Source organism: Penaeus monodon, chromosome 12 (genome assembly GCF_015228065.2).
Source record: "Penaeus monodon isolate SGIC_2016 chromosome 12, NSTDA_Pmon_1, whole genome shotgun sequence".
Lineage (NCBI taxonomy): Eukaryota > Metazoa > Arthropoda > Malacostraca > Decapoda > Penaeidae > Penaeus > Penaeus monodon.
In genome coordinates, this window is record NC_051397.1 from 2,952,599 (window position 1) to 2,962,598 (window position 10,000).

A 10,000-nucleotide genomic window follows, 5' to 3' on the forward strand; every position below is an offset into this window, starting at 1 on the left:
CGTCTCCTTCTCCTTCTCCGTCTCCTTCTCCTTCTCCGTCTCCTTCTCCTTCTCCGTCTCCTTTTCTTTCTCCTTCTCCTTCTCCTCTCCCCCTCTGCCTCCATTCCCCTCTACCGCCCTCCATCACTGTCTCATTATTATTATTATTATTATTATCGTTATTATTATCATTATTATTATTAGCTCCTTCTCCTTCTCCGTCTCCTTCTCCTTCTCCTTCTCCTTCTCCTTCTCCTTCTCCTTTTCCTTCTCCTTCTCCTTCTCCTTCTCCGTCTCCTTCTCCTTCTCCTTCTCCGTCTCCTTCTTCTCCTTCTCCTTCTCCTTCTCCTCCTTCTCCTTCTCCGTCTCCTTCTCCTTCTCCTTCTCCTTCTCCTTCTCCTTTCCCCCTCTGCCTCCATTCCCCTCTACCGCCCTCCATCACTCTCATTATCATTATTATTATTATTATCGTTATTATTATCATTATTATTATTATTATTATTATTATTATTATTATTATTATTATTATTATTATTATTATTATATTATTATTATTATTATTATTATTATGTTACTATCATCATCATCATCATTATTGTTGTAGCTGTTGTTGTTATCAATCACCATTATTGTCATCACCCTCATCACTATCATTATAATCACCATCATCACCATCACCATCACCACCATCATCACCATCATCACCACTATCACCATCACCATCGCCATCACCATCATCACCATCGCCATCACCATCATCACCACCACCACCATCACCACCGACTGCCCCTATCATCCTAACCAAGAATAGACCAATGGCCGACGGAGGCGAAGTGCTTCGTGCCGCCGCTGTTCGAAGCCATGTGTCCTGGAGGAGATGCCTCGAGGGGGACCGTGGTGCAGATGCTCGAGGTGGAGAGGGAGCCGAGGGTCATCAAGACGCATCTCCCTCTCTCGCTGCTCCCTCTCGAGACGCTGGACAAGGCCAAGGTGCGTTGGGGGGTGGCGTTTTACGTGTCATTATTATTGTTATTGTTATTATTATTATTATTATTGTTGTTGTTATTGTTGTTATTATTATTATTGTTGTTATTATTATTATTATTATTATTATTATTATTATTATTATTATTATTATTATTATTATTATTATTATTATTATTATTATTATTATCATTAAGTTTATTTTTTATTTTATTTATTTTTTTTTTGCGTCATATTTTTTTTTTTTTTTCATTTTCTGTTTTCTTCTTCCTTGTGTGTGTGTGTGTGTGTGTGTGTGTGTGTGTGTGTGTGTGTGTGTGTGTGTGTGCGTGTGTGTGTGTGTGTATGTGTGTGTGTGTTTTCTCTTTTTTTTTTTTTATCATTCTTCTGTTTTCTTTCTAATTTCTACTATCGCTTGAGCCTATTGAAGCATTTCAAATTTTACTTCCTATTGCGGAACTTTGGAACTTCTGTATTTTCCTATTTTCTAAGGAAGGACCATGACGACATCTTGTAGCGCAAAGAGGACCTTTAGATGGCAGCTGATAAATCTGAATCACAATTACCCATCCTCAATTCCCGATGACTAGAATCACTATCATGAATCCTCGTCCTCGATTCTCTTCTCTCCCACAGGTGGTCTACGTGGCTCGGAACCCGAAAGACTTGGTGACGTCATTCTACGACTACAGCAGGACGCAGAAACGACTTCGGTTCCAAGGGAGTCTGGCGGAGTTTGCCGACCACTTTATGCGAGATGAGTGTGAGTGAGTCGTGAGGGATGAGTGTGAGTCGTGAGGGATGAGTGTGAGTCATGAGGGATGAGTGTGAGTCGTGAGGGATGAGTGTGAGTCGTGAGGGATGAGTGTGAGTCGTGAGGGATGAGTGTGAGTCGTGAGGGATGAGTGTGAGTGAGTCGTGAGTCAGAGATAAGGAAATATTTGTATTTGTTCACACAAACGCATGCAACCACGTAAACGGACAACAAACAAACGTGAAAACATGTAAAAACAAACATACAAATACATTCTCCCAATCTTATGTTACTGTATTGCAGTATGTCATATTATTTGTCATATTATATTTTATACTTTCAATAACACCTAATTGATCTTATCGTCCTTTTTAATAATCATCGGGATCAATCTTACTGATTCTTATTTTATATCTTATATTATATTATTTTATATTTTGTATTTTTTCTTGTGTTATATTATATTTCTATAACATCTATGCCAAATTCTACTACATATATATCCGAGTTTATACAATATCCATCTTATTTTATATCATATATATAATCAATCTTACCCAATCAATCCTATCATGATTTAAATTATCAATACCATCGAATTTACTCTAATTTTTTTTATCACATTACAAGATCTCCACTTCACATACTACCAATCTTAGCCAACCAAACTTCACACTTAAAACCATCAATATACCTTCGCAGAAAACTTCCTCTACACTCCCTGAAAACCAAACTTCCTCTCCTCACCAGTAAGATACTGCCCTTACTGGGAACACCTCCGTGAGGCGTGGCAGAAGAGGCATCACCCGAACCTCCACTTCATCTTCTTTGAGGACCTGAAGAAGGATGCTGTGGGAGAGTACAGGAAACTTGATGTGTTTTTGGGATCCAAGCTGAGTGAGGAGCAGCTTGCTCGTGTGAGTGGGTTGTTGTTGTTGTTGTTGTTGTTGTTGTTGTTGTTGTTGTTATTTGACTGCTACTACTACTATTACCACTTCCACTTTTACTACTTTTACTTTTTGTTATCATTATCATCATCATCTTCACCTGAATCCTAATGATCTTATCATTATTACTGTCATTTCATTATCACCATACAGATGTGTATATATATATATATATATATATATATATATATATATATATATATATATATATATATATGTGTGTGTGTGTGTGTGTGTGTGTGTGTGTGTGTGTGTGTGTGTGTGTGTATGTGTGTGTGTGTGTGTGTGTGTGTGTGTGTATGTATGTATATATGTGTATATATATATGTATATATATATATATATATATATATATATATATATATATATAGAGAGAGAGAGAGAGAGAGAGAGAGAGAGAGAGAGAGAGAGAGAGAGAGAGAGAGATACATACTTATATACATACGTACACATATACATACATACATATTTATAGTGATGATGATGATAATGAAAACTCCAGTGATGATCATAACGAGGCAGATGAAGATGGTGATAATGATAATAATGATGATAATCACAAAAGAAGTAATAGTAGTAGTACAACTATAGCAATAGGTGTGTGTCATTAATAAATATATATAATAAGTGTATATATAATATATCTTCTTTTAACGGTAGGTTCATGTCTGAGCCGCCGTGGTCACAGCATGATACTAAATTGTAGTTTTCATGTTGTGATGCTCTTGGAGTAAGTACGTGGTAGGGTCCCCAGTTCCTTTCCACGGAGAGTGCCGGTGGTACCTTTTAGGTAATCATTCTCTCTATTTATCCGGGCTTGGGACCAGCACTTGACTTGGGCTGGCTTGGCCACCCAGTGGCTAGGTAGGCAATCAAGGCGAAGTTCCTTGCCCAAGGGAACAACGCGGCGGTCGGTGACTCGAACCCTCGAATTCAGATTGCCGTCGTGACAGTCTTGGGTCCGACGCTCTAACCATTCGGCCACCGCGGCCTTATATAATATACACACACACATATATGCATGTATGTGTGTGTGCCGTGCTTGTGTACGTACTTGTGTGTGAATATGTGTATGAGTATGTTAGATAACATCTTTCTCTCTCCCTCTCTTCATCTTGCCACCCTTCCATTCCCCCAATTATCACAGCTGCCTTATCTCCGTCTTCCCGCAGGTGATGGAACACACCAGCTTCTCGAGCATGAAGGCGCGCGACGAGGCCCTGGGGAAAAACGACCAGATTATCGCAGAAGGAAGCTTCTTCAGATCCGGTGAGGAGAAACATAGGCACCCACGGACGCCAACGCATACACACTCACTCCCACACACAGACAAACACAGACTGTCGCACGTATACACGTACACACACACACACACACACACACACACACACACACACACACACACACACACACACACACACACACACACACACACACACACACACACACACACACACACACACACAGATGCGAGTGTGTATGCATTCATAAATACGCGGATTTGCATATATTGATAAAGTCTGAGATACGATAGTGGACGAGGAGATACGATAGTGGGTTGAGAACCGCCAACAATAATTAGCTAAACAACATCGGTGATGAAGATGTATATACATACCGTTTTAAGCATATTATTTTCCTTTTTTTCTCTAAACAGGTCAGGCCGGGAGTTGGAAGCAGAAACTCACCCATGATTTGGAAAGTAAAATTGATGCTTGGACTAAAGAAAATGTTGCAGATTTTGGGAGCGACTTTAAATATTTCATATCATAATTTTTAAACGTTATCGGGAGAAACTGATCAAATAATAATAATACTCATTATGATATGAAGTGATGTGCTATATATGCCTAATGAAAAATGAAAAAATATATATATATTTATTGTTCTTGAGATTTACTTTTATGTATTTGATTTAACTGTTTTTTGTTGTAGTTTGCCACACACTCAGGAGAAATGGTAATAAATGTATATATTTAAAAAATGGTTGAGTTTCCAATATCTTATCCTTTATGTTGACTTTTGCCTACTTATGATATCGTATAAAAATTACAAAAATTAGAAAAAAATATGTCTCTCTCTTGGTGCAGGCATGTATGCATATATATATATATATATATATATATATGTATATATATATATATATATATATATATATATATATATATATATATATATATATATATATATATATATATATATATATGTGTGTGTGTGTGTGTGTGTGTGTGTGCACTCACTATAAAAAGTATCTTTATTCTTTCTGACTTCACAGCGAAAACTGTTGTAAAAAGTATTGTGAGCTGGACCTGATGTTGGCATTCCTGAGAGGGGTGTCATTTGGGAGCGAGAGGTCAGGGGGGATTTGTTCCCCCTAAGTGTTTGCCCTCCCCTCTAAAAGACCACAATTTCAAACTTTTTCACTATTTACAGGCTGGCAAGTCTACGCGGTGTGGGTGCCACTAACGCCGCCATTAACTGGCGTCCATCTGCATTGGTCAATCACTCCTTTGCCATAATTGCTTGGGCAACAATGATATGATGATTGTAGGTATGATCTTGGAGGAACTCTCTGCCCATGGCTGGCCAAACATTCTCAATTGAGGCTGAGGTCTGATGATTTGGGTGGATGGGGAACAGTGTAATCTCAGGGTGTTGCAGAAACCATACCTTCATGACACTGCTCGTGTGAATGGGGCTGTTATCCTGGATGAGGTAAAATGGCTCCGCATTGGGAACACCATGGCCCTCATGGTAGAAACATCTCGTCCAGGACTTCCACATAGGCATGCCCCGTAAATCTGCTAGGCCCGACCTCTGTCTACTCCCTGACGCTGCTGTTGTGCATCCACTCAAACTGCCCCAGTGATTTCTAACAGTCTGCATGTTGTTGCCAGCAGAACAAATGGGGTTTGCATCCCTTGTAGTAGCTATGGATTGTTAAAGAAAGAAAAGAAAAAAATTATGAAAATGAATAATTAAGATGACTCAGGGTAAGGGGGCGTAGCAACTAATAACCGCCCAGCCCCCTTCTCAAATCCAGTTAGATGTAAAGGGTGTTGCCACTGAGTATCAAATGGTTTTCATTTGTTCATGCACTTCAATGCAAGCTTCCTATTTGTCTTTCATATAGCACATTGATTTATAAATCTAAATAACATTTACTTCATCTTCCTCTGTCGTGCATCTAGAGTGCCCACTTCTGACCCTGTCTCTGGTGGATCCAATTAGGTGTCGCTGGATGGATCCACAGAGACACAGTTGGCTTCGAAATACCTAATCTTGATATTTCGGATCGTGATAGTCCCTCAGAGTAAAGCTTAATTATGACGCCACAAATGGTCTATGAGGTCTCCATTGCTAATATTAGCATGATACGAAGTCTTAGCCAGATCAACTCTGAAACACTATTTGAAGGCATTATGAAGCTTCATCTATTTCGAGTTGTGAAAACAACTCCTAGCGATCGTTTCATAAATTTTTTTTTTTTTGCGATTGTACGTATATATATATATGTGTGTGTATAAATATGTATATGTGTATATACATATATATACATGTACACATATACAGTTATATATATATATATATATATATATATATATATATATATATATATATATATATATATATATATATATATATATATTTACCTCTGACATTTTCTTTCTCCGATTACCTAAAAAGGTAACACCGGCACTCTCCGTGGAAAGGAACTGGGGACCCTACCACGTACTCACTCCAAGAGCATCGCAACATGAAAACTACAATTTAGTATCATGTTGTGACCACGGCGACTCAGACATGAACCTACCGTTAAAAGAAGATATATATATATATATATATATATGTATATATATATATATTACATATATATGTAGACATATATGTATATGTATATAGATATATATGTATGTATATGAACATATATCTGTGTATATATACATATATTTGTATATATATATGTGTGTGCACATGTATAGATGTGTATATATATATATATATATATGTATACATATATATGTATGTATATGTATATATATATATATATATATATATATATATATATATATGCATACATACATATGCATATATATAAATTCATATATATGTATGCATATATATGTACATATATCTGTATATGTATATATACACATTTAAATATGTATATGTGTATATACATGTATATACATATGTATATATGTGTATATATAGGCACATATAAATGTGTATATATATATATTTATATATATATACATATATATATATATATATATATATATATATATATATATATATATATATATATATGTATGTATGTATGTATATATATATATATATATATATATATATATATATATATATATATATCCATATATGGTAAAACACTCAACCATATTGATACTATTGCAGAAAAAACCCACAATGCACAAACTAGATTTACTGAAAATGAGACAACAGTTTCAAAATCCCCCTGAATTTCATCTTCCAGCCAAAGAGGAAAGAGAGAGGAGTACAAAAGAGACAAAGCAGAGGCAACGCAGTGAACATGAGGCAGGTGAAGGGAAGCAAAGAAGTCAGATCAGGTCGAAGGATCAGGCAGTCTATGTGAAAGATTGTTGGCATAAGAGAGGAGGAGGATGTAAGATGCAAGGACACTGTTGTCAGGAGAAAAGCCGCTGTTCAAGTTGAAATTAACAGCTTGATTAAGGATGATTCCACCAGCCTGTGGCGTGGATATCAGTGGATGGGAAGATAATTTGCACAGCTGACCAATCCATCTGATTGCATGTGTCCCACTGATAGTAGAGGAGGGTATAGTTGTTGTGTCCTCTGCATACAGCATACTTATGTTGTGACAGATGTTTAGTGATTCTGGCACCTGTCTCGCCAAAATACTGCCAACCTTTATATAATATCCTGTAGTGGGTTTTACATTATTAATATTACTGCTGTTACTTTTGCTATCAACCTTTACATTTCTTTATATTAATATTTGTTAACAATAATAATTCTTATTACATTCTATTTTAGTATCAAAATCATTATCACCTTCAATATCTTCCACTTTTTTATCAAACACAAACAAAAATAACAAATGATGTACACAGCAAAGAAATTAACATCTCGTGACATAGCAAACCATTTATGTACGGAATTGCCTAAATGTTGCCCAATTACCATTATTATTTCAGTTGCAATCGCTTGTGAATTACAATCCGAGTGACCTATGAACTTATATACTGATATCCACTCTTATCTAGCTGAACTAAAGCCACCAGCCACAAAATACTTGAGAAGAATTACACAGTCAGAAAGGCTGCAGGAAGTCACTTGAATTTAAGAATGGTATGTTCTATAACCCTCAGAAAGTCATAACCCAACTGTTGATGGGGTGGAAAGAATACATACCTTGTCTATGATGCCTTTTTGTTTATTGATTGTCTTTGCACTTGGATGTTTCCGCAAGTACTTAATTACTAAGAAGTCACTTATTTGTCCTACTTAGATCACATGTTTACTCTTTTCCTCAGTTTTTACGATTAAAAAAAAAGGTGTTACTGCTATTAGTATCACAAATAAATAATAATTAAATTAGCAAATAATAATTATAATGTTAACATCAGTAATAAAACCAATATTAACATAAATCTGACAGGAATGGCATATAGATATGTTATGTGATATATGTTATGGCCACTGTGAGTTTATTTTATTAATTGTTCTTACACACAGATGGCTCCACATTTACTAGGTCATCAATGAACCAGTTACAAATACTACCTGTCCCACCTGTTTACCCTTTTCCTTGATTTTTAAAAACATTTTATGTTATCCTATATTGCAGTTACTGATGTCAATAACATTATAGTAATTATCATGACTATAATAAAAATAACACCATTTTTATTCATAGCATTAGTAAAAGGAAAAAAAGGTTTTCCCACCAATTCAAGAAAAGGTGAAATCAGGTAAGGTTACCTGGGCTAAGCACTTGCAGAGCCATCTATGTGCAGAGACATTTCACAAAAAAAATTAAATGGGCACACCATTTTCCTGGCAGTTATGAGTTAATCTTCTTCTTTTAACGGTAGGTTCATGTCTGAGCCGCCGTGGTCACAGCATGATACTTAGTTTTTTTCATGTTGTGATGCTCTTGGAGTGAGTACGTGGTAGGGTCCCCAGTTCCTTTCCACGGAGAGTGCCGGTGTTACCTTTTTAGGTAATCATTCTCAGTATTTTATCCGGGCTTGGGACTGGCTTGGGCTGGCTTGCCCACCCAGTGGCTAGGTAGGCAATTGAGGTGAAGTTCCTTGCCCAAGGGAACAACGCGCTGGCCGGTGACTCGAACCCTCGAACTCAGATTGCCGTCGTGACAGTTTTGAGTCCGATACTCTAACCATTCGGCCACCGCGGCCTTTATGAGTTAATAGTATTAGAAAAAATATATCTTCTTCACAAAAACTTACGGAAAGAGAAAATTAACTGAGGATACGAAGGCTCAATAAGTGGCTCCTTGGTGGCTGATCACTTGTGGAACAATATTTGCGATTACCTGGCACCAGTGGGTTAACAAGATAGTGCTATACACAAATGAAGTTCTTAAAGACTGAGTTGTGGAGAATAAAACACTAACCTTAAAAGAATATTTATATGTACTAATACACAGTAAATTAGACATTATATCACATCCTTTCCAATCATTGGAAAATTCAGAAAAGGAGTTGCATAAAAATTAATACCTCTACTGAGCAAAATCCGTTTCCAATACATTTCAATTAAATATCTATCAGAAATATGTCTCTTTAAAAATCCCCATCAACACTTCTGTCAATAACTTTGGCTGGTATTTTCAGTCGCTGCAGGATGTATCTACTCTTGGTATGGATAGCAGTGAGTTTGGCCTCCATGGTCTCCTCATCAGCCGGGTCCCAGTTTGGACTCTCCCTGATGGTCGCAAGGAGCTTTTCCATTTGATTCTGTAGTTTGGGGTTGATGTCTGATTGGCAGTTCAGCAGCAGAGATTCAAAAAGTCCTGCAAATAGAAAGGCTTCAAAAATTAAGTTCTGGAAAGAGTGTAGAGATATTAGAGGAATTACTACTAATTACTATTACTATTATCCCTCAGGCTACTGTTGCAACTATTACTCTTACTGATATTGCTACTACTTAAAAAAAAACTACTACTACTACTACTACTTTTACCATTCCTATATAAACTGCTATTAATTTCAAATACCATAACACCACTACTGATAATAATATAGAAAAGATTATAGACAATATCACATTATAAAACAGAATCATATATTATTTCTTTGCAGCTTTATATACT

The 10,000-nt window shown here is 36.5% G+C and overlaps 2 protein-coding genes across 2 annotated transcripts in view; one reads left to right on the forward strand and one right to left on the reverse strand.

Moving 5' to 3' along the window:
* The window catches only part of LOC119579207 (sulfotransferase 1A1-like), a 9,174-nt gene extending 4,536 nt beyond the window's left edge, over window positions 1–4,638 (forward strand). The window contains exons 4-8 of the mRNA XM_037926901.1: window positions 786–969; window positions 1,600–1,726; window positions 2,468–2,634; window positions 3,837–3,933; window positions 4,322–4,638. Of these exons, the coding sequence (XP_037782829.1) occupies window positions 786–969; window positions 1,600–1,726; window positions 2,468–2,634; window positions 3,837–3,933; window positions 4,322–4,437 (691 nt within the window). The 3' untranslated portion in view covers window positions 4,438–4,638. The remainder of the gene's footprint in view (window positions 1–785; window positions 970–1,599; window positions 1,727–2,467; window positions 2,635–3,836; window positions 3,934–4,321) is intronic.
* Window positions 4,639–9,301: 4,663 nt separating this feature from the next.
* LOC119579208 overlaps window positions 9,302–10,000 on the reverse strand; it is a 2,706-nt gene continuing 2,007 nt past the window's right edge. Inside the window, exon 3 of the mRNA XM_037926903.1 lies at window positions 9,302–9,700. Coding sequence (XP_037782831.1) covers window positions 9,471–9,700 — 230 coding nt within the window. The 3' untranslated portion in view covers window positions 9,302–9,470. The remainder of the gene's footprint in view (window positions 9,701–10,000) is intronic.